This window comes from Bacillus rossius, chromosome 13 (assembly GCF_032445375.1).
Source record: "Bacillus rossius redtenbacheri isolate Brsri chromosome 13, Brsri_v3, whole genome shotgun sequence".
NCBI classification, from domain to species: domain Eukaryota; kingdom Metazoa; phylum Arthropoda; class Insecta; order Phasmatodea; family Bacillidae; genus Bacillus; species Bacillus rossius.
The window spans coordinates 33,740,648-33,766,784 of record NC_086340.1 but is presented as its reverse complement, the minus strand read 5'-3'; the positions used below and the strand labels follow the sequence as shown (position 1 = coordinate 33,766,784).

The 26,137-nt window shown below is 37.6% G+C and overlaps 1 protein-coding gene across 1 annotated transcript in view; it reads right to left on the bottom strand.

Moving 5' to 3' along the window:
- LOC134538438 (uncharacterized) overlaps positions 1-24,054 on the bottom strand; it is a 35,574-nt gene extending 11,520 nt beyond the window's left edge. The window contains exons 1-2 of the mRNA XM_063379765.1: positions 23,912-24,054; positions 14,836-16,547 (exon numbers count right to left, since the gene is read on the bottom strand). Of these exons, the coding sequence (XP_063235835.1) occupies positions 14,836-16,497 (1,662 nt within the window). The 5' untranslated portion in view covers positions 16,498-16,547; positions 23,912-24,054. The remainder of the gene's footprint in view (positions 1-14,835; positions 16,548-23,911) is intronic.
- Positions 24,055-26,137: the final 2,083 nt, after the last annotated feature.

Here is a 26,137-nt window from a genome sequence, read left to right as displayed (position 1 = left end):
AAATGGAGCGGTTCAGGTGTGTCCTTATCCAGTAGACGACGAGACATCAAGCGGCTAACATCTGTTAACGTGAGATTCCTTAAAAAACTTGGATTTAGAGTTTATCCTCATGGAGAACACCGTTCTTGAAGTCGAGCAAGCACCACAATTTGAGGATTCTATTTCAAAAACTGAACTGCATATTTACAAACCATACTTAAATGGACCCTATGCCCCCAACTCTGAAATCCGTATAGTGATTCAAAATCATGATGCATACACAAACATCTCAAAATCCTTTTTGCGTATACGTGGAAAACTCGTAAAGGCAGACGGACGGAAACCGGACCATGCAAAGATTATAAACAATGGTGTATTACATATGATCAATCGGATAGGATTTGAACTGAACGGCGTTCTTATAGACCAGACCAGATCACTAGGAGTGGTATCTACAGTGAAGAATTATCTTTCACGAACTCGTGATGAATACGCCATCAGCAAAATGGAGGGATGGTGTCTCGAGGAAAACTATAGCTTGCCTCTAACAGCCGATGGTGTTTTCGAAATCTGTGTTCCGCTAAGCCATCTCCTCGGCTTTGCTGAGGATTATCACCGTATACTTCTAAACTCCAAACAAGAGTTAATTATAGTTTTAGAAAATACGTACATTAACTCGATCGTAGATGCGAGTGCGCAGCCTCAAGCAGTTAATTTAACCATAAACTCTATCGATTGGGCCGTACCACACATCCAAGTGTCTCCAGCGGAACGCACGCGACTGCTTAAGCTTGTGGAGAAAAGCAGAAATATAGATATAGCATTTAGATCTTGGTCTGTTGAAACATATCCCAGCATGCCACAAGCACAAAATGTCAGCTGGTCAGTAAAGACAAGCTTCTCGATGGAAAAACCACGATACATAATAGTCGGCTTTCAATCGGCTAAACATAATGTAATGGCTGCCGATAAATCGAGGTTTGACCACTGCAACATAAAGAATATAAAACTATTCTTGAATTCAGAAAGTTATCCATACACGGATTTGGACATAAACTTCGACAATGGATTTTACTTAATCGCATATGATATGTATTCAAATTTTCAAGAGTCTTACTATGGAAAGCAGAATGCACCTTTGCTTGACCCTCATCAGTTTAAGGAACTGGCTACGTTATTCATGTTTGATGTAAGCCGTCAAGCTGAGAAAATACCTTCGAATATCATAGATTGCAAGTTGGAGATCACAAGCTCAGACAACCTACCGATCTTAACACAAGCATTTGCAATAATATTGCACGACAGACTTGTCTCCTATAATCCACGAGACAAAGCTGTTAAAATACTGAGTTAAGCATAGTAGAGGCTCAGTCGTGTCTCAGCCACCATGAAGTATGTTAATCTGCAAGGATTTTTCTCTCAGTATGGCTTTATTACCAAGGAACTTAGCATCGCTGACTCTGAGGGGAACATAATTACGCGAACATTCAAACCGCCGTTTGAGTGGAGAGACATTAGTCGTAAATACAGGAGAAGTAATGCGTGGCTCACTAAAAATTTTCATAGTTTAAAATGGGAACACGGATTGTTTCCCTACAACAGTCTTTCCACCATCTTGACAACTCACTTGAGTGGAACTGTAATAGTTGCTGGAAGCGAACAGAAAAGATGGTTGGGTAAACACTGTCTCAAACACATGCACATAGTGGATGCACAAGAGGAATATGGCTGCCCGGCTTTCAAAAAATTAGACATAATGTATGCTCAAAATCGTGACAGCATAAGACCTGTATCGTCTCGCCGTAATGTCGCATTGCTTAGGGCTTGGATGCTAGAACACAGCGATCCTGGAATGTTGGATGACGCGCTCGAAATGGAATCAACAACAAGCGAAGCAACGGTAAACATGTCTGGACTGGAGGCGCTATAAATTGAGGTCATCGTCCCGGGGTACGACAGTCAGCGTACAGTTCGCGGTCGTGCGGGCGTAGACTCACTATATATTCAAGAAAAATGACGTTCGATCCATCGGCACGCTACGCAGACGTGTCACCCGGCTTTCGTCGTGTGGCATACCTTACCGGAGATGGAGAGTTCCACCTCATAGTCTGCAACTTCAATCATCACTGGAGCACCGATTGCGATCTGGAGGCTCCGGACTTTATTGAGACGCCCTGCAATCAGGTAGATTGTGTTGTGCACTACTTGAGACCCGACAGTAAATTTCCTACTACCTTAGAAGAACTTAAGGCAGCAGCCGCTACTGAAACTATAACCTCAGAACCAGATTATTCTGCAGTAAGGTGTGATTTGAGACGCAGCACGAACCCAGAGACAGTTGTGCATTGGGAGGAGCAGTGTGATGGTTATGTTCACAACACAACTTATGAAAACAGTGTTTGCTACGAGACATGTAGTTTCCTTCAGTGTAAACTTTATCGATTCACCCCATTCGCTTAAGTTTGAGAGCTAAGACAATACCTATGTCAGTCATGTTATCACCGCGATTCCATGATATAACTCAAAGCCAAGAAGATGCCGTAATAGATGAATTGTGGGCACCGAGCATCTTAACATGGGATGAAGCGACAAGATATTTTAATTATCCTCCTGATCCACGATCTAAAGAAATGAAGCCTTCGACTTTGTTTGACAATACCGAAAATAGATATCTTTACAAACGTGCAAGTCTGAACTGTGTTGAATTTCATGTAGAGTTCTATGAATTTGATATTGGATTGAGTAGTCTTCGATACGTTTATTTCGAACTTTGTCGCGAAAATACTCATTTCCGACTGAGGTGGCACGCTGATAGACCATACAAGTCCGTGACTCTCTTGACTGTTTTCGACTGTCAGCATAAAGACTGTGTAATAAATCTTAGTCATCCAATGGCAAAGTTTCCCTGTACTATTGATGAGCTCAAGACATCCCGTGACAGAGACTATGAAAGTACTTTCTCCGAATGGTGTACCGGAATTAAACACTATCGCCATAATCCCGCTACATGCATGTGGAACCCACCTCACGACACGCCTTGCAGTAATCATTTGTGTTCCTTGTCGAGAGGTCGTTTATTACGAGAAAACAAATTCTCGGTGTCGACGCATCTAAGCAAGCAACTATGGGGATATAGATAATGGACTGTTCTACGAGATGCTCTACTCTATGGAATTTCGTAATCAATTTATTCATTCGGATGGGCAATATATTTTTAAATAGGATCGCCGCTTCCTGGGTCGACAGTCGAGCTGAAACTGTGTCGGTGTGAGGATCTGTGCCAAGCAAGATGTCTAACTTTCATTCAAGCAAGAAATACGTGAGTGTAAATCCTGGTCTAGGCAGTGTTGATTACAGCGAGTGGAGTCAAGACAATTTAAAACACATATCGGAAAGCTGTGACGGCATGTTTCACTCGAAACAAATACTCGACCCAGGACCTCAAGACATACCATTTGAATTAATTAACTGCTCGGGTTATGGACAATGTATTGTTAACATGCTTCGACACGATACAGTGCTGCCTGCCACGAGTGAAGACGTCTACGCACACGCATTCAACCAGACAGCTACCCAATCGGTTCAGGTTATCCCTGAATGCATTCAAATCAGCCCTGATTCGCCAACATCCATCATACCTGTAGCTGAGCCAATCATCGAGGCGACACCGAAGTCCACCAGACGACAGCGAAAGCCTGCTGCCTCTCGCAAGAGTCGAACCAGAGATCTCAGTCATTTAGGACCGGTGAGTCAAGATGTCGGAGTTCAAACAGAGTCTAGTGCTTCCATACAAAGAACTGACGAGATGGCCCGGGTAGCAGTGCGCTCATTACTTCTAGAATTATTAAGCAAAGTATAATTGAATTTTTGTCACTTTGTGTATGTAAATGTTTCAGCTGAATACGTAAATATAATATTCTTTGTGTGTAAGGAAATGTTCAAGTTAGCATTCAAATCTTTTTTTTTTATCGTCACTTTAATACTCTTTGTATGTAAATGTTCAGGTTTGTATGCAAACATTATGTGTGATTTTCTTGTAATATTTCAGTTTTGCATAAAGTTTTAAAATAAATTGTTAAAAGCATAATGCATATTTTATTACCGAAACTGTTTGCAACTTAAGTAAAGAACGTGTAGGTTACTGTATTTTTTATTAATACTCTTTTCAATTATATAATTTTCTGGTTTAGTATAATTTTAAAAAAAATGTATTCAAATTATCCATCAGTCTCTGCGCCCGCACGTTCACGAAATGTATGTTGACTACAATAAAACTAATGTGTAACCTCTGATTTATTGTTATGATTTAAGTATTCCTCTGATATAAAATAAAAGCTAGCATTGAAACGTCCTGCCTTCCTGGGCCGACCAGCGGGTTGACGTGTGAGAGCCCGTGGATGAAGCTCTCTATTTTCAGAGAAAGGAATTTGTTTTTCCAGACAACTGTCGTCGCACCTAAGAGGTGTCTATATGCTGTCACAGACTTGGTTGACAGTTTCTGCATTCGTTGTAATGCATTACAACGATTGCAGAAAAATGTTTTCAGTAAGCTATAATAAAAAAAACATTAATTAAATTTTAATTCTGAAAAAAGTGAATGGTAGAAAATCTACTTTCTAAAACAAAAAACATATAGTTTAACTAGTTTTCCATGATCACCATATTATTAAATGATTTTACCAAATATAATCTACTCAACTTTCTTAAATTAATAATTTTCAGTTTATAACTGTCATCTAAAGCCGACACACAGAGTAGGCGATTCCGCGAGAATTCAGGTCATCGCCCGACGCAGATTTATATATATATATACACCTGCCACAGAGGTCGGAAACCTCATTTGATCGCAGCCAGCCCTCGTCAGCCCTCGATACCTCCTCCGCAGAGAGACGTTCTTCTCCAGATAAGGTATGTGTTCTGTCAGTTCTGACTGACAACACGAGATGGAGTACATTCGTTTCGTTAAAACACGTTCGCGCACTGTGTTTACAGTTCTTATTTAACAATATGTCCACTATTTTAAATAAATAAACACGTTAAAACGGTCGAATTAAGCAATAACTAAATCCATGTATTTATATTACTTAAATTGTGTATTATCACGGAAAAATTACTAAACTGTATTTTTTTTGTTGCGATTATATTACTTTAAATATTATTCCTGTTTTCGCTTATTTATTAATGATTGAGAATCAACTTGTTTTCATAATTATTTTTACAACGGGATGCGTGTATTTAATATTTCTTTAATACATCTTTCATTCTGTTACTGAACGCTATGCGCGATTTATAAAAACAACAACCATTCAGAGCTCGTTATTTGCTTGCAAACAGTTAAATAAATTTTGTCAAACTTTAAACAATATTAAGCGTGATATGAAGTTGATATACATTTGTTTTCAATACAGTATGTTCCATGTAAATAATAATTCTCTACATTCTCAGAATATACCGACATATAATTAATTTCTTGCACATTGTTTACATGTCTTAAACATTTTATATTTCTACATTATTTACAACTTGAAATACTTCACAAATAAATATTACAAGAAGTTTTCTCATGACATACAATTATTTCATATTTACACTTATTTTTTCAATACAAATTTTTACACATATTATGGAAAATAATAAGTGCTGATACAGCTGTTGGTTTCAGTATATTAGAGCAAGCATATTTTATTTATTTTTCAGGTTCTAACTTGTTGAGCGTATCCTTCTTTATTTTTTTTAAATTCCTTTTATAATAATGTCTTCTCCATACTCTAATAAGCGTGCTAGATTTGAGGAAAGCGAGCCTTCGATGTCTGAGCTCGATGAATCATCTATTGATTCATTGATTTCATCTTCATCATCATTTGAGTCAGTGATTTTATCGTCGGCTGATGATTCATCCAACCTAGAGATCGAAGACACGCCACCTCCCTCTTTGCCTAGCCTGAAGCCCGTCGCTTTAGATTCCGCATTCCAGGGTCGACTTGTTGATTCCAGAATCGCGAATGATATTCCCCAGCCCGACCCCAACATTAATAGATTTCTCTCCAGGTGCAGGGAACCCTTTCTGGACGTAGTGGGTGGCGTTCTCCGCCCATTCAAAATTTATCTTACATTGGCCGCGGTATTTATTAAGGAGGATCCTGGGCAGGGGCCCATCAGTGAAAGCTTCCACTTCGCCTCCAAAAGTATCCCTGTTTTGTTAAGTGAGGACCTAGCAGAAATTTTCAGTTTCACATTAGTTTCTGTGCTTATGGAGCATGTAAGTGAGTTTGCTTTGCGCGGGTCTGGATGGATGTTGAGTCATGTAAAACATCTCGACATGCATGTCTCTGCATACCGACCATTCACGGTGGGGGCCGCGCATACAAAGTTGCCTGCATTTTTGTCTAACCGCAAAGCTTGTGTAAACATCGAGACTGACCGTGAGATGTGCTTTCTGTATGCCGTTATGGCAGGTGTGACGCCGGCGGCTGGGATGGTTACTCGTACTGGATCGTATCCTAATCCTCTCGAGGTTTTTGATACGACCGGTATGACGTTCCCCATGACACTGCATCAGGTTAAGATCTTTGAGAGTCTCAATAATATTTCCGTGAACATTTATTCTTGCGTGAGTGATCAGGGAACGATTATTGACGAGGATTTTAACAAACCCACTGATGCAAGTATCCAGCCGATTTGCATTACCTCTATGCGATGTGATCGCCATGTGAATATTTTGGCTATTCGTGCGTCTGGTGCTCCCGCTCATCTCCATTTCGTGACTATTAAGAATTTGTCCCGCTTGCTTTCTTCTCAACTCTCGCGTGATCAACATACAAAGTGGGTTTGTGACCGCTGTCTTCAGTATTTCCATACTGCGGACAAGTTGAACTCCCACACTGATTTGTGCAGCCAACACACGGCCGTTCGGTCAGTATTCCCGACTGAGGAGACCAAATGGCTCGAGTTCACAAATGTATCCAAGAAGGAACGTATGGGCTTTGTCGCTTATTGCGATACAGAGACCTACTTGAAACCGATGTCCACCTGTTTACCGGAGACCGATGCCTCCAGCACCACGACGGTGAACGAGCACGTGCCTTATGCATGTAGCATTTTATTAGTTTGTTCGTACGATGCTTCGCTTACCAGATATGCGCACTTTGAAGGGGAGAATTGTGTTGCCGACATGGTCTCTACCTTGATTGATATGACTAAGTGGGTGTGCGCGATTTATGCTAAGACCGTTCCCATGAAAGCCCAGACTCCTGCTGTTGCTGCGCGGTTGGCGAGTCAGACACATTGCCATATATGTAATAAGACACTAGGTGACAAGTCAGTGTTGGACCATGACCACCTGACCGGTGAGATTCGTGGCTATGCGCATTCTAAGTGTAATATTGCATTTAGACTGCAGAAGAACCAACTGGTGGCTATTTTCCACAATCTTCAGAATTATGATGCCCACTTTTTGATGAGACCATTAGTCTCACGTCATATTGCACAACCTGACGGTTCCTCCATTTTGGAGAACCCCGGGGAGGTCAGGGTTATAGGCACGTCTCTTGAAAGTTACAAGAGCATAACAAAGTACATACCGATTACCGGTAATGATGCGAGAGGAGGTACTCGAACAGTGCGTTTAAGATTCATTGACTCCCTTAACTTCCTAACTTCATCTCTGGATACTCTGGCAGGTAATCTCTCGCCTGCTCAGCTGAGCCTCACTCGTGTCCAGTTTCCAGAAGACGCACAGTTTGATCTAGCTCGTAGGAAAGGGGTGTTCCCATACGATTTCGTCACTAGTATGGCAGAACTGCAGACGACCTCACTACCCCCTAGGGAAGCATTTCATAATGCTCTTAGTGGGACTGACGTGAGTGACGGGGACTATGCTCACGCTAGATCTGCGTGGAATGTTTTCCGCTGTAAGACTTTGAACGATTACGCGTTGCAGTATTTGAAGGTGGATACGTGTTTGTTGGCTGACGTGTTCGAGAATTTCCGTTCAGTTTGTTGCCAGTCCTATGGCTTAGATCCGGCGCACTACATTACGGCCCCATCACTTGCGTGGGACGGTTTGTTGAGCAAGTCTGAGGTGTGTCTGGAATTAGTCACCGATCCAGATATCTATCTTTTCTTGGAGAATGCTGTTCGGGGTGGGATCACCAACGTTAGTCGGCGCTATGCGAAGGCTAACAATGTTTACATGAGCAATTATGACTCCAGCCTGCCGTCTTCCTACATCTGTTATTTCGATGTAAATTCTCTCTATGGTCATACGATGCTTGGTAAGCTTCCGGTGGGCAACTTCCAGTGGGTGCAGGAACTCGAATATGCAAACTGGAACTTTAGCACCATGGACACCGATGGTGACTGCTCATGTTTTATAGAGGTGGATCTATCCTTTCCGCGTGAATGTCATGACCGGCTATCAGACCTGCCGCTTGCACCCGTGAATGGCGTACCGGTGAACGGCAATATGTCAAAGCTCTTATTGACACTTGAACCGCGAAAGAACTATGTTTTACATGCAAAAACACTGCAGCACTACCTTACGTACGGGGCCGTTCTTGACAATGTTCATCGTGTTTTGCGCTTTGAACAAAAATCCTGGATGGCGTCGTACGTACGGTATAATCTGAATTGCCGTGCTCAGGCAGCGAACCCCTTTGAGAAATCCTTCTATAAATTAATGAATAATTCCGTTTTTGGCAAATCTTTGCAGTCGCCGCGTAGGGAGCGTGACATACGTGTGGTTTCGCGGTACAATACCATATATGGTGCGGCAGAGTTGATAGGTCGTCCGTCATTTAAGCCAAGGCGGATCGTCGATGAGAATATGGTCCTCATTGAGTTAGCCAAAGGTTCGGTAACCTTCAACAAACCCCTTTACACTGGTGTGGCCATCTTAGATTTATCCAAATTGCATCTCTATGATTTCCACTATAACTATATGCAGGTTAAGTTTCCCTTTCCATCTCTGCACCTGCTTTACTCAGATACCGATTCTCTTCTGTACCACATCGAGTGTCGCGATGTGTATTCTTCGATTCTCCCCGATTTGGCTTCTCGATTCGACACTTCGAATTATGCTCCAGATAATGCTCAAAGGTTTCCATCAGTCAACCACGGCATGACTGGTGTCATGAAGGATGAAGCCGCTGGACGCATCATTACTGAGTATGTTGGTCTTCGCCCCAAACTTTATGCATACAAGATGGACGATGGTGCTTTTACGCTTAAAGCCAAGGGTGTGAAGGCCAGTGTACTCAGCTCGCTACTTTTTGAGCAATATCTGGATTGCTTGCAAACAAATTCACGGGTTTGGGGGACTCAATATCATTTTCGTTCACGAAATCACATTGTTTGTACTGAACGCGTGACTAAGGTGGCGTTGTCATCAGGTGACGACAAGCGGAGCATTTCCGATGATGGAATTAGCACGCTTCAATGGGAACATTACCGTCTAGATCCCTGAACCTGAGTTCCCCACATAATAAGAGATTCTAACTTTTTTTTATTTTATAATTTTCCAGTTTTTTTTTTGTACTATCCTCATACCTTGGTACGCTCAATAAGCATTGCTGCTCCGAGTCGAGTTGTAGGAAAACAACAGCACTCCAAACTCCTCCTCCGCTCGGAGTGGCCAACTGGGTAGATGGCAACCAACTTCGATTCATTGCCTCCCCCTTCAGCCATAAAACATTAAGAATGTTGGACAGAACTCATGCACTACTGTACTGCGCATGTGGAGATAAAACCATCGGTATGTTTAACATGTAGAGATTGCACTCATCTTATTTACACGGTTCAGATAGTGAATCTGATAGTTTTCTTTAAATGCTAGTCTGTTTAATAATTTAAAGTAAATTTGAGTCTATCCTGATTTTAAATGCTAATGTGGTTAAACTTTGTTGCATGTCATCTTTCCGTCAAGACCAGGTCAACTATAGTCTTCATTCTGTCTCTGACAATTCCATAATGAACATGGCTGCTTTTGAGGAAATGCGCGATTGCATTGAATATGCGCTTCATGCTTGCATCGGCATGAATATAGATGCGATAGTACACCATCTAGAGGTCTCCGCGATCAATTTGTTCGCTGCATTTCCAGAGGAATACGAGTTTCTAACATACCTTTACAACGGTATTATAGCATGCTTTGAAGCTGTAATGGAGGCTCAAGAGCAAGTGGAGCCAGATGATGGAGTGGACAGCGGCTTCGGAGAGAGTGACGGTGAAGCATAATGCTTGCGCCCTTGTTAAACATGGAAAATAGGCCTCTCGGGGAAACTCGCCATGTATAAAAAAAAGGAGTTAACGCATCTAATGCTGTACCTCCTGAGACATAGTCTCTAAGGTGATGTGGAAAGCAGCATACCACTATAAATTCAAACACAAGTTTTTATTTATTTATTTTTTTTCAGCTTACACTCCAGAGAATCTTCCGCCACGTCGAGATGAAGAGAATGAGACTACACATCATAGTTATAAATTCACTATCACTAAATAATAATAATGAGCTTACACTATTATTAAATGCATTACAGGAAAGCTAACACTAAAGTATGCCTATAAGAAAATATTTCTTATGCCTGCTTCTGATGCATATAAAGGAACACATATCATGATCATTCAATATGGTGCACTCTGTGCATGTAAGGGAACAATCTTTTCGGTGCACTCTGTGCATGTATTGGAACGAGTCCTTGGGTGTATCATGTGCTTCCAAGATGGTGGGGCTGTTGAATCAAAGATGGCGGAGAATTGTTTAAAGGTTGTAATATTTTTTAAATTTAAATATCGCGCCCTCTGGTAGCAACACTTGTTACTAAATATATCGATTAGCATTCGACCTATCGAATGGTGCTGCGCCCTGGCAGCTGAAATATGAAATAAAAGTAAATATATCGATTAGCATTCGACCTATCGAATGGTGCTGCGCCCTGGCAGCTGAAATATGAAATAAAAGTAAATATATCGATTAGCATTCGACCTATCGAATGGTGCTGCGCCCTGGCAGCTGAAATATGAAATAAAAGTAAATATATCGATTAGCATTCGACCTATCGAATGGTGCTGCGCCCTGGCAGCTGAAATATGAAATAAAGATGGCGACGGTGGCATCATCTGGTATCGATTATATGAACTAAAAGATGGCGACGGTGGCACACTCTGGTAGCCAACTTGAGAATCAAGATGGCGGCGCCTCTGGCAACTAATTTTTGAATTTGCCGCGCGATACTAGCGACATCTACCAGCCAACTTGAGAACCAAGATGGCGGCGCCTCTGGCAACTAATTTTTTGAATTTAGCGCCATCTGGTAGTCTGTGCTAGAATTAAAGATGGCGGCTGTATAATAATTTTTAATTTCAAATGTGGCGCCTTAGGTATGCATTAAGGAAGGCAAAAACACCCTCCCCCCATTTATCATAAACTTGCCGTCAGTACATAGCATATATAGATTATTTATTCCACCATATTCCAATTGGTCTCGTGGTCTAGTGGTCAAGGCGTCCGCCTCGTAATCACGACATCCTGGACGTTTTCACGTCCCATGGATCGAATCCCAGCCTCGGCTCTGAAAATATTTTAGTTAAAATAAAATAATACCTGCTGCTACCTGGTGGCGACCAACAGAACTATATGACGTCACACAAGATGGCGGCCTCCAGCAGACGAAACAAGATGGCTGCCAGAATAAATCATGATGGCGGCCTCCAGCAGACGACACAGAATCATGACGTCACGATTCGAAGTTGGTGGAAATTTCTAGAAATACAAAATGGCGGATTTGCGAATTTGCGATTTGCGGATTTGCGGATTTGCGGATTTGCGAATTGCGGATTTGCGAATTTGCGGATTTGCGGATTTGCGGATTAGCCACTGGATTAGCGGATTAGCCACTGGATTAGCGCATAAAAAACTGGATTTGCACATAAAAAACTGGATTTGCACATAAAAAACCATAAAAAATGCGTAAAAAACCATAAAAAATGGGATAATCCCCGGATTACCCCGCTCCCCCCCCTCGCCTATGTTCCAGAGTCGGCACGCTCTCCCTACTACTGTGTGTACATTGTGTGTGTCCTGTGCCTACTGTGCGTTTATTGTGTGTCCAGTGTGTGTATTGTGTGTAAATTCCATGTCCTGTGTTTATTTATTGAGTCCGTGGGTGTACTGTGTGTGTATTGCATGTTCATTATATGTGTACTGTGTTCATTGCATGTCGAGTGTGTGTACTGTGTGTTCAATATGTGTACGTACTGTGTGTCCATTCTGTGTCCCCTGTGTCCTTAGTGTGGACTGTTTGTGTAATGTGTTACCAAGATGGCACCCAAATTCCAAGATGGCGGGCGTCACAGTAATAAATGATTACTGCACTGTAGTGGGTAAACATTTTACTTATATTACGGCTGCATCTAATAGCAAACGAAAACAAGATGGCGGTTTCCAGTAGACTAAAACAATATGGCGGCCTCCAGAAGACGAAAACAAGATGGCAGCCTCCAGCAGTCGAAAACAAGAAAGCGGCCTCCAGCAGACGAGAAAAAGATGGCAGACATGACACATACTAGCCAGCGATGTATATACCTGGGTATTAGTGGCATGAGATTAGTCTGCCGTGGCTTCCGTGAAGGAAGGATTGTCGCCATTTTTATATTTGTCCTCACCATGTTCGATTTGAAGACTCCATGCATAAGTGAGTTTTTAAATTAAAATTTGTAAAAAATTTTTTTATAAATATTAAAATTTTTCCCGAATATTTAGAATAATAATTTAGCATTTTGAATATGGCTGCCATGACGCCATGATCAAAAATTACATAATGTTTTATATAAATTTTTATAAACCAGTTTTTCATTATTATAAATTTTTTCCCGATTTTATATCATAAAAATACGGAGTCTCAATATGGCGGCCGTAACGAAAATTGTAGCTGTTACGTAACAATTCAAAATTTTGGCAATGGCATCCTATTGGTTTAGTTCAAATGTCCTCAAAGGTTATTGGGGGCTTGTAGATGAGGACTTTAAGTTACATTAAGGACATTTCAAGTCGTCGATATTTTTGAGGACTAAACGGGAAATTTTCCCTCAAAACTGGAATTTTTTTCCCGGAAGTAGAGAAATTTTTTAAAATATATTTTTGGCTTAGTTGTTTTCTGAAAACTTAAAATTTTGTTGAATCTAGACAAATTCTTGACAAATTTTGAGTAATTTTAGGCAAATTTTGAAGATGAGTGTAAAAGGCCAAGGTCAAAGGTCAAGGTCAATATCATGCATGTAGGCCGCCGGGACGTCGCAATCAAGACGGCGGACATGCACACAATCCTCACTGCTACTACTGGCGCCGGACATTTACATACTTATAAAATATAAATATATAAAATAATATACATAACTCAATGTAAAATAAATTGTTAATACATAGGATAAATAAATAAGTAAAAAGGTAACAAATAGGAAAAATAAATATTTTATAAAAATATATATAATAAATATTAAAATTAATGTGTTCGAACAAAAATATGAATTTCATTTGAACTGTATAGTAAACAAGACGCTTAGCCACTTTTTAATTCTCAGATGACGTAGGGTGTTAGTGTATACCTTATTGACGTTGGTAAAAAAAAGTCGTTTCGTTGAAATGACAGTGTGGAATTGTTCTAGAACTATAAGTAATCAAACACTGCAGACAGCCGAAAGAACACAATATTGCTAAAAACACGCAAAAAACATAAACACAGGGCAGGTCTGCAGGGCCAAGCAACCGCCCAGCACCTTGCCAGCCCTTATTACTGACGCACAAGTTAGGCTGCGTTCCTAATTTAAAAAAAAATTATAATAAGCGAGTGCACAGCAGGCCATGCGCACGACTTTGCACACGACCTGTACGAAATCGGTTCACAATTTAAATATTAATGTTAATTTCAGCTAATGAAATTTCACGATGTTTCTGACATCTGTTGGTAGTGTTAGTAAGGAACTATATTAAAAACGATATGATCATTTCATAACATCTGACCAGCTATTTGTGAGCACAGTGTAAATTCGGATTATGATGGCCTAAAGTTATAGTTAACCATTCTAACCACGACAAATTTTTTATTTACATTTGTTGCTTATTTTGTGTTACAATGATGCGCGCGCATCTTAAAATTTCACTCTCATCATTTTTTCATAACGCACCTAAAGAACTATAACTTCAAAAAAAGTAAAAAACAAATTACCTACCGCCGAGTTTTAAACCACGTCCCTTCAGCATATTGACCGCGCAGTATAACCACTGCTGTGACAGAAGGTTACGAGGAAAATGTATATTATATTTGATGTAATACCAAAATAATGTGATTTTTTTAAACCTTGGAATTTACTCTTTACTATGACTGTTTTAGTTTCCCAAAATAAATTCCATGGTAATTTCACTATCATAAATTTTCATTTGGCACACCAATACGTTTGGTATGTCCCCTAACGTGGGTTTATGTTCATACACGTGGGTCCGCCATCTTCCTGTGAAAATGTCGTCACATGTTGCGCGCGCAGCTTCAACCTGTTAATTTTGTGTTACAGTGATGCGCGCGCATCTTAAAATTTAACTCTCATCATTTTTTTCATAACGCGCCTAAAGAAGTATAACCTCAATAATATTGCATGGAATGTAAGTGTAGTCTAAAGTAAATGAAAATGAGCAATGATATCAGTCCTGTGAATATGAACTTTCTATTTGTGGGAGGAGTAAAAAAAATGTACACCTATACTTGTTACTTTCATTACTATCTTAAATCTATTATACTTTACATTAACATAAACATATCATATATATTTCAGTTTTATACTAGAAATAAGTAAGTAAATATGTTTTACCTGATGCCGTAACAATGTTGCATCCTCATATAACTGCACCACAACATTTATTTCGACCTCTTTAGCCTGAAGTTGTTTTTCCAAGTCTTCTAACTCGGCATTGCTTTCAGAAGAATCAGCCGCTTCTTTCAGCTGTTCCATTCTTTTGTCCATGTCTTTGAAATCACCATAGAGTTTTTTCAGCACACTATATAGATCAGACTTTCCGATTACGGGCGGCTTGGCCAAGACATTTTGTCGGGTGGGTAAATTGTCAGATCCCTTGGGCTGGTCTCCACACTCGGGTGACGAACTGATTCCGAAAGCAGGGCCTTCTGGTGCATTCTCGTCACAATTTAGAACGTGTGAGAGGATGGACTTGTAGTTTACAGTTTGCCTTCGTAATCCTACAGAATCTCCTTTTCCATTCCCATGTTGGATAGGCAGCGCGCAATTAACGGACCTGTAAGTATTCCCCTTTAACTTGATTAGGGACAGTGCAGTCTGTACATTCAGTTTCAAGTTGTGACTAGGAGTCGTAGACTTTGCTGGCACAAATGGTATATTCTGGTAGACGGGTTGTTCGAGTCGTCTCGGAAAGTTTCTTCTAACAAATGGCGTTGTATGAGGTCGATTGCTAACGGGAGCATCACCTGCAGCTTTGGGATTATCAATTTTTCGAGCTTTCAAGTTCATTGTAGGTTTAGTTTGCGCTACTTTCGGATCGCTGCGCTGCGAACCTTTCGATTTATGAGAAATGCTATTTGAACTGATTCGTCTTTTGCTGGCATCATCAGAGCTCTTTGTGTTTTCCGTGGATTTATTCCCAGACTTTTTGCTTGTGTGGGATAGTGCTGTAGTAGGAACATTGTTTTCAAATTTGCCATTCTCTCTATTTTTCAAACTGTTTTGCATCAAAGTATCCAATTTGTGATATCTTCCAGCACCTTTCTTATGTGATGTATCGTCTTTCATGCAATGCCTAGGAGAAACTTGGTGATTTTTAGACCTGTTCTTTTTAACAGACGACTTTTGGGTAAGACCCTGCTTCCCTTTCTTGTGTACGATAAAGCTGGCAGTCCTCTGTACCATAGTAAGTGATTTTTTTGGAGAGTTTTGATGTTTTTGCTTTTTATCATAGCTGCCACTGCCACCATGGGATTTTTTTGACGTGCCTGATGCATTAATGTTGATTTTCTTACGAGTCAGTCTATTGCCCTTCTTGCTTTCCTGTTCAGTTTTGCTTTCATTTATTAATTCGTCACTTGTTGCCTCGTGATAATTCGTGTTACATACGTGCATAGGTTCATTCTTGTAGGAATTTGGCAGTGTATAAACTTGTTCATATTCATTTTGTGCAGAATCAACATTCGGAGTCTCTCTGGCGCGATCATATCGTATCATCTTTGTTACCGTGACTTTCGCTTGCAATGTGCTGGAGATGCGTTTGTTATTACCCTTGTTCACAGCCGTTCCACTGTCGGGAGATGTGTTACCATGATTCAAGCCACTGTCTGTAGCACTCACAAACTGTCTGTCACCGTCAGGGTGACAAGATGGACTATCATTCGCAGCGTTAATGGTTTTCATGCTATTCAGTTTCTGTGTCATCGTGTCGCACCGATCCTCTACATCTGTTAGCTGTTGTTCGTAGTAAGCAGGGTACTTACTTGAACTACCCATCCGTCGTTCTAGATTGTACACTCAGCGAAACCTTACACAAAAATATTTACCTGCAAAGAAAAATTTGTTACAAATTAAACCAAAAATACCTATGCTACGTGTTTATTGTGTTGCCAAATTCCAATTCACCGTCCATTAAGTACATGGCCCATACGTTAATGAACATGTTTATATACTTAATGCCGTAAAGTATATGGTAAGATTGGTTGGATTTGGGAGGGGCAGGAAGATTAGTTTCAAATATGTCAAAATATTCCTTATAATATTGGCAACAATTGAAAAATAATTTCAAACACCAATTTAAAAATTAATAGAAAACTTTGGTTTGAATTTTTTATGATTCTGAACATAAAAATTCATTTTGCCTTTTTCACATCCATTGGAAAAAAAATTGTATTTTGTACGATAAATCTAAATTTACTACATTTTGGGGTAAATCGGACTTAATTAATGTTTTGGTTAAAATTTCAACCTAGTTAAATTTATTAGTGGGTTCTCCTTCTGTTGCATTTTTATAATTGGCAAAAATTTCAACATAATGAAAGTATAAGCTTGATTTTAAAAAACAAATTCACTGCTTTACCTAATCTTACCCTACACGTGTTTTCAGGACCTACGTAATAACATATAATTTACTTATATACGTTTTATTAAATCCCATATTGAAAACTGCTTTAGGCATCATTGGTTAGTGTTCACAAATTCGTCAGCCGAACAAAAACAGGCAAAAAACGTCCTTACTAAAATTCTTGGACGACTTGAGTGATGTCATTTACATAGATGCTTATTATTTTTTCACGTGTATGTTTGGGTAAATAACTGTATTGTGGCCAGACCGTCGCTGTTCTCCCCCAGTCCCCGATTAATATGCGGGTGCACTTGAAATGTAACCTTGTGCATTTAATGCTACATTTTGCAAAGAAAAAATATCTAAATTCAGTATAGACCATGTTAAAAATTCAAGAACGCAGTTTTTTTAGTTGCGACCTTGCGTACTACACATGTACTTGTAGCGTACTTGACAAATCAGGACAAGTCAAATGTTAGGCCTTTTCAGACGGTACAAGCCAGCCGAACGGTTGTTTACAATTATAATTCCACAAATAAATTTTATGGGAATGCAGTTGGAAACAAATTGGCTTTAAATGATTCAGAGATTATAAATGTATTATTTACCCAATTTAATGGCTTGAATAATGAACTTTGGTACCTTGGTAAAACTTTTTTTGGAATAAAATATAACGCCATTAATTAAAGTACTCAACCATTTCAGTGAACAATTCATGTCTCAATGAGTTTATCAAACCTTGAATTTGTGGGTTAAGTTGTAGCTACCTACAATCAAGTGATGAACAATTTTGGCTATGAAATAAATACTTTTTTATTTCTATTAATTATTAAAAAATAACTAGACATTATTGTGATTATAGCGTGAGATTACTACCATACAAAAATAATAGTTTACTTACAATGAAAAAAATAAAATTAAGGGTATCTTAGGAATTGACAAAGTGTGACTGGAAAGTTAGGCTAAAATAAATATACCCTCTAAAATGAGCTATCGCTCGTACTACCGCCTTTGGAGCCACGCTTGGTAGTACATTAATTTCATTAAAAAAATAAAGGTGTAGTTGCGGATGGTGACACATACCAATCCAAAGGGTGCAAGGCTTTAAAGGTACTGCCGTATAGGTTCACAATTATAAAGAGCAGACAAATTCGGATCCATAATGACGGTCAGGGTACAGCCAAATTAAATTTTCTAATGCAATAATTTTAGTACATTTAGAATTGAAGTATTTAGTACATTTTATTTGTGATTTACGGATGTCCTACTGTCTATAGCACTGCAGTAATATAATACTTTAGTAAGTTTGTTGAAATATGAAAAGGAATTAAGAGAAATATGAACATTATTTATGGTTCCTCCTCCTCCTTCCTTTCTATAAATCAGCCAATAATTGCTGATACAAATACTTGTTTCGAGATTGTGTCAATGCTAAGAACTTAATTACCACTTTCATTGGCACTTCCTATTACGGAGAACTTTTCAGAGAAGCAGATAGTTTGCCCATGCAAAGATATGTCAAACTAGCCGTAGGGATAGGTAAAAAAAAAAAAAAAAAAAAAAAGCAGCCTGCCTGAAAAATGTGTGAGGTGGGATAGGGAATCGTTACCATTTATAAAACCAACCCTAGTATAAATTATCAGGAAAGAATAACTATTACTTTCATAAATAACCAAACCATCGAAAGGAGTTAAGTTTTTGGCTACATTGTTTTAAACAGTTTATACTTCAATTTTCTGAGCGAGGGCTCCTTCATATCTTGGTGAGGTAATTCACATTCCTCTAACCCTCTAACCCTCCCCAGAATGTAGGAACGACACTGGCAAGGACCAAAAACGTAATGCCTTGGTAGTGGAAACGGGAGTACCCCTAGAAAAACCCCCTCCCAGGGCCGGAACTAAGGGGGGGCATGGGGGGCATGTGCCCCGGGCGGCAAATATCAGGGGGCGGCAAAATATTAAAAGTGGTTCACTAAAACAAGTTGATTCTAGTCATTAAAAAAAGTTTTGAAAGTGTACATATCGCAACCAATATGTTAGCCAAGAAATTAAGAAATTCTATTTAACTTGATTATGCATAATTTGTAAATATATTCGTACTCCAAATGCGTTACTTCACTCTAAGAAACAAGTATTACCATAATTCGTGGTCTGGAGTGAGTAAAACCACTGCGATGAGAGCTGGTATCTCAAGGACCCGTTGCGCGGGTGATCACTTGGCTGAGCAAGATGTAGCCCTTTCTCTGATAAATACCCTCATTTTACCAGCCCCTACTCAGTCGCTACTGTGTTTTCGTACCATGTGCGTCTCTGCCTGAGGACGGGAGCAGATAGCAGTTCCCGAAACGTCGCTTGTTTCTGTTTTGGAAAAACTATTGTGTTTGTTTCGTCTTTTCGTTTTGTCGTGTTTTTGTCTCGTTTCAACCATTGTGCTGAATTTTTTTTGGGGTACAATATTTTTGTGTCATCATGATTTGTGGGTTCTTTTCGTTCTCTTAGTACATTTTTCTTTGTTTTTCTTTGTTTGTTGACCATATTCCTGTTACGGAATATTTTGTGGTGTTTATATTCTGTTGACAACAGCAATTTTTTTGCTTAATTTGTGCTTTTTGTCTTTTGGTTATTTTTACTTATTTATTTATTTTATTTTTTAGTTTTCTTACAGAAAAAGTGCTTAGCAATGGCGTATGTCCAAATGTAATGTTGAAAGTCATTGACAGATTAATTATGGAACTGAGTAACAGGTTTAAGGCTTTGGAGAACATTAACAATAAGTTTGGATTTTTTAGTGGTGTTCAAATTCATAAAATGGAAGTAGAAGATTTAAAAGTCAAAGCAGCAGAATTAGGAAACACAGGGCCGATCTTAACAAAGAATAATTCGTATTTGAAATTGAAAGTATTAAGCACCATGCATTAACAGTAGACTATGAATTAAAAGATGCTACAGCATCAACAATGTTGAGCCTTATCTACAAAATTAAATTGGAGGAGGCACATCCTAACATTACTACTGCTCTGAGAATGTTTTTCACCCTTCCAGTTACAATTGCGTCAGGTGAAAGAAGTTTAGTAAACTTAAACTTATTAAAAGCTATTTGAGAAGCACGATGGGCCAGCAGAGATTAACAAATCTAAGTATTATTTGTATCAATTGAACACAAACGAGCTGCTTTGATCAATTTTGATGATATTATTAACACTTTTGCAGCTAATCATGCTCGAAAAATTAAATTTTGAACTGAATTTCTTTGTATGGTTATCAATACAATATTATACTTAATTAAGAAGCACATGTTCCTTATGTAATTTTAGTACTTAATAAACTTATTGGTAAGACATTAATTTTCACTGTTGTGCAAACAATAAACAATAGTTTGATAACAGTCTACTTCATTATAATAAAAATGTAATTGTATTAGTTTTCCAATTAGTGTACTTGATAAATAAAAGTTCTCAATTATGTATAAGTGAATGGTATCATTTCAACCACCGCTTCTAACGAAAAAGGGTATTTTATAATGTTGGTAAGAAGGGGGCGGCAAATTAAGCTTTGCCCCCCCTAACGAATCTCCTAGTTCCGGCCCGGCCCCCTCCCCAGGCTTTTGGCAACGTCCGCCACATTTTCACACTTGCGGAAGATCCGGGGATTTAAAACGGGTCGCTCTGGTGATAAAGACGAGTGATATGTTGACTTCGTCTGTATCTAAACCCCCCTTTCCCCGGAATGTAAATGACTATTCCTAAACGCACCAATGCCCTAAGACGGATCTCGAACACATGACACCCCACTTGGAATATTAATCGCTGACCACTACATTACAGAAACAGACATGGATTGTGGAGTAAATTAAAGAATGAATAATTTGGCTATTTATAAACTTTTTCAAACATCGTTTTGGTTTCTAAGTTGATAGGCTCCTAAATTATTTTACTTCCGATATTTCGTGTTTTTGCAAATATTGATAAATAATTTTATAATATAACCATATGAAATATTTATAAAACACTTTTTCTACAAACAAATCCTTATTTAATGCTTTTTTAAGAACTTAAAAGTAAATATTTGTGAAAATCCTATCATATTACTGGAAGCATGGAATTATGTTTCGGATTAACCGTTCGTACGTAGCCTTCGTCTTGAAACACATTATATATATTTTTTTATATGTATTTACGTCAGTAAAAAAATAGGTTTTCCCAAAACTATAGGGTTATTGGGAATACCTTATTTTCATTTATTTAATGAAATACAAACATATTTTTAAGACGAAGGCTACACACGAAAGTTTAATCCAAAACTGTTTACCACGTGGTTTCATGCTTTCAGTACATGCTAGGACTACACATTAGTATTTGCCATTAAATTCACAAAAACCATTAAATAAGGACTTGTTTAGTTGATGAAGCTTTTTCTAAACAATCAAATATGGTTTTATTAAGAATTTTGTGACGTGATAACGACTTATAAATCGATGAACTCTGGCTGCACGCACAAAAAAGCATGACTCATTGCCACGTTCCGCCTGAGCCGAGCGTGCAAGCGAGAGCGCGGAACAAGCGATAGAAAGGCACGATCGGCCTAAGCGTTCGGCTTGTGACGCATCTATCTCTATTCCACTCCATCGGCCGATGCGTCCGAGTAGAAGAGAGACAGCGGCAGCGCACAACCTACACGTGAACTGTTTTGTCAACTGTTTATAAAGGGAAATTAAAAGTTAACGTGGTTTCCATTTTTTATTACAACAATAATTGCTGCAAAAAGTAATTAATTATTGCATTTTAAGAATTTGATTAGCGATATAATCTCATATATTTGTTCTTTCATTATTTAAAAAAAAGTAGCATCGGTCGGCGAGTGCAGTAATAGGCCTAATATGTTATGTTATAATTTTGACTAAAAATTATCGTCTCTTATAAACGATCGTATATAAAGTCAACTGCTTTTAATTTAGTATTCAATTTAAAAAAATTATCGTGCTTAGCTATTAATGTAAGATTAAAAATTAATATTTAACCTCACACATGTCATAACAATGTGTCTTAAATGACAAGTTGAACCAGCCAACCACCGTGCGAGAAAATCTTCTATAATATCAAACAGGTTAAGACGGGCTTTTTAAAAGCAGCAATTTAAAAAAATTGATTTATTTGTCTAATTTCGTCATTTTATATTAACAATTTATTGATATTAATTAGTTTAAGTTTATTTCTATAACTAATTGTTCCTGACTATATTCAAACAAATTATTTCAATTAAATTTGCAAAAAACTGTAAATAATATTTGAAAATTAAAAATTAATGTTTTAACCAGAGTTTTTAAAATATTTATGTTTGAGTTTTTAAAATATTTATGTTTTAAATACATGTTAACGCAGTGCATGGGAATTATTATTTTATCAAGCAGGTTTTGGTGGGCTTTTCAAAAGCATCAGTTTAATGAATGTTATCTAGTATTTAAATTTCATCGTTTTATATTAACACTTCGTTAAAATTAATTTTATTGAAGTTAATTTCTTAAAAATAATTACTCATAAATATTTTTAAACAAAAATTCACATTTAACTTGAAAAAGTTGAAAAAATCAAATCATGGATGAATTTAATTAAGTGTATTAATTCGTATTTAATTACATGTATTTTAATCTAGTTCACGCCAATTTAAAAAAAATCATAAGTTATCAAATTTTAATTAACAATGTATCAATAATTACTTTTTCTTTGTTAAAATAAACTTTGTTAAAATTTGTAATTTTCAAATTAACTCCTTTGTATTATACAACATAATAATTCCTTTATAGTTAATAAATTCAATTCATAAAAGTGTGCAATTTTTCATAAATGTTTTCTTACTTATGACGTTATCACGTAAAATTATCGTCCGTAAACCGACTTTTTTTTAATCATGTGAAAAAATAAGAAATTATAGAAACAAAATAACTAAGGATACTACCCCCTTAATACTATATTGTGAGGTCGATTAGTACAGTCAGACACGGAACATCTAAAGCCTGTATCACACGATGGAAGACTTCATACAGGCTACGCTAGAAGCTTCCAGGAAAACAGCTAGCCAAGCCTCTATGGTAGAAGGTATGGCTGTTTCTATGGCCAAGCTTATGCGAATGGTTTTATTAATATACCTAGTTAATACTTTTTGTATTGCATAAACTTGGATGTTCCTCATAATTGTCGCATAATGCTGTAACTACTTCAACAGACCACATGATCACAGAGTTTCAAATCAGTAATCAAGATAATTTAAATCCCTCCAAAATATTACAGTTTTTAACACTAAAGGCTCACTATAACTTCATTCTGATTGGATAAAATTTCAACCTTCTACGAATCCTTCCACAGAAATTTGAACACGACCGATTACAGAAACTTCCATAAAAACTGCCAGCGCTCTGCTGATTTTTCCACAGAACCATCCATATTTGCTGCCATGTAAGACATTCCAAGGAAACTTCAATCGTGTGATAGTACCTTAAGAAAAATACTAGGCAGATTAATCAAGCTGAGTGATACTTTTACTTCAAACTCAAGACACGACAGCCCAAGCAAGGTTCAGAGTCATAATTAATTTGACAATTTAGAATTAAATATTAGGGGCGGTTTACAGTTGATTGTACATTAAGTGTTCAGTTCAAACTTAATATTTTTTTAGATGTGAGAGTCCTAAATTTGAAACTTCAGGGAAATATATAAATCCCAATTAATCAGATTGTGTGGGTATCAAATTATATATAAGCTATCGTTGCAAATAAAATGAAAAATGGTTTATTCGTATCATACAAATATAGTTAAGTAGCAAGAGTAATATATCAATGTGAAACAGTACTTACATAATAGAAGGATTAACGGAACTCGTAACTGAATTTGGACAGTCCAAAAGATAAAAATTTTCACGTAAACAAAACCAAAGATATGTTTTAATTTCGTAAAAAGATTTTCATTTTTTTTTTCAACATAGAACATTCAAATCTATGTTTACAACAAAGAACATGTTAGGCTATGGAGTAAAACTGAAAAAAAAAAAAGTGGTAAATTTCGTTTTAAAAACGAAACTTCTTACCATCGGGACCTGATTCTGACGCTGTCGGAATAATTACTCTAGATAAATGATCCGATAGTTTCACTCCGGTAGAGAGAGAGTTGGAATGTTCAAATGCCTATTATTGAAACGGCTATAGCGGATATCGTAATCAACAGTGTCGGGTTAACTAAAAGCATGGAGTTAGGAAAAGTCAGGAGACGGCATGCTGTATATTTTTATTTTTACCTCGTCATCGTCATATTGTAACGCCTAACCAACAGTTCACACCATTTTGCAGTGTTTTAAATGTAGCTAATCTACTCTTACTTAACCTACCACCACTATTGCTCCGACAGTTCCAGTCTTTATGCTTGGCATTAATATCGCCGACTGCTAGAAATGTGGGAGCTGAGCCATATAAGATGTCCAGCTCGTTTTCAGTTAGTGACCTCCCCGGTGGTGCATACATCGAAATAAGCACTATTTGTTGTTTATTGACTTTAAAAGTAATTGCAACAGCTTCTAATTTATTAAATTCAGGTAAATGAAATTCACTATGTTGTATACTTCTGTTCATATATAGGGAGCCGGGGGTAATGCCGATCAACGAGGAATGCCGAGCACCCAATTTTCTTGGAAGTGACTGTATCTGACGGTGCCTCACAAGTGCTGCTAACTGCCATCCCACATTTCAACAATTCGCGCGCTGCTGCTTCTGATGAGAGTTGTGCTCCGTGAACATGTTTTGTGTTGTTTCCTTCTAATTTTTCTTCAGTAATACGTCAGTGTAAGTAAATAGCTTTAATTAATTGTTAGTTCAGTAGTTTTCACTTCATTTAAATCAATTGTCATTAGTTTTAAGATCTGCATTGAACACAACCTGTTTCATGGCGGATGCGTTCGGGGGTAAAGCCGATCACAGTGATCGGCATTCCCCACATAATTGTTGGCATTTCAAAAAAGTTTCTGTTTATCTTTTAAGTATTTTATTTACCGAAAATGATAAGTGTAAAATTATCATAGGCCTATTTCTGAAAAGACATTTTTCTTTTCAGCATATATTTAACACATTTTATGGTACTTGCTAGGTTACATGTAAGCCTATATAGCTAGCTTGTAACAAATTATGTCTGTACTTATTTTGTGCAAGCATAGCATCACAAACACAGGATAATAATTAGTAAGGGACATACCTAATGTATTGTGTGCCAAATGAAACTTTTTTAAAAGTGAAATTGTCCTGGAATATATTTAGTAAACTAAAAAAGTCACAGTAAAAAGTAATAACACATTTTAAGAAACCTAAGAAATCTGGCATTACAATGATTATAATACATATTCTCCTTGAAAACCTAGAGGGTAAGCTGGGCAAGCTCAAGGACATGGTTCAAATCTCATCAGTGGAAAAAATGTATATACTTTTACTTTTCAATTACATTTTAATATAAACATACTATAAAATAATGTCGGATCACCTCGTAATAGTCATTTGTTTGTAGGACGTATTTAAGGACTAATTTCAATCGTTTAAGCAAAAATAAATATACATTCATATATAATTAGTGTTGTAAGTTATATGTTTTAAAATTTCTGTACAACATTAACAAAATGAGAATTCATTAATTTTTCTCGTAAATGAGGTTAAATGTTTACACATCACTGCCGAGTATTGAAAGACTCGCTCATATTTTTTTTCAAAAATTATTTATAAAACAATGTGTTTATCGACATCATTAGATTTGTCATTCGCAATAAATGATATCAATACTAAATGTCAATTACTTCATACTAAATGTCAATTACTTCATGTATTTGTATTAGCCATTCATTATGAACTTCATTCATTGCATTAAATATATACGATGCTTTAAAAAATCCAAATTTTGATAATTAGAATATAAAAAAATATATGACTTAAAAAATGTGATATCTAGATGTCATTTTTCGGTTCCTATCTCTCCCCATTGAGCCGCAATACCAAGAACGAGTTCATGTTTCTGCCTGTAATTAATAATGCATCATTCTGGAATGAAAA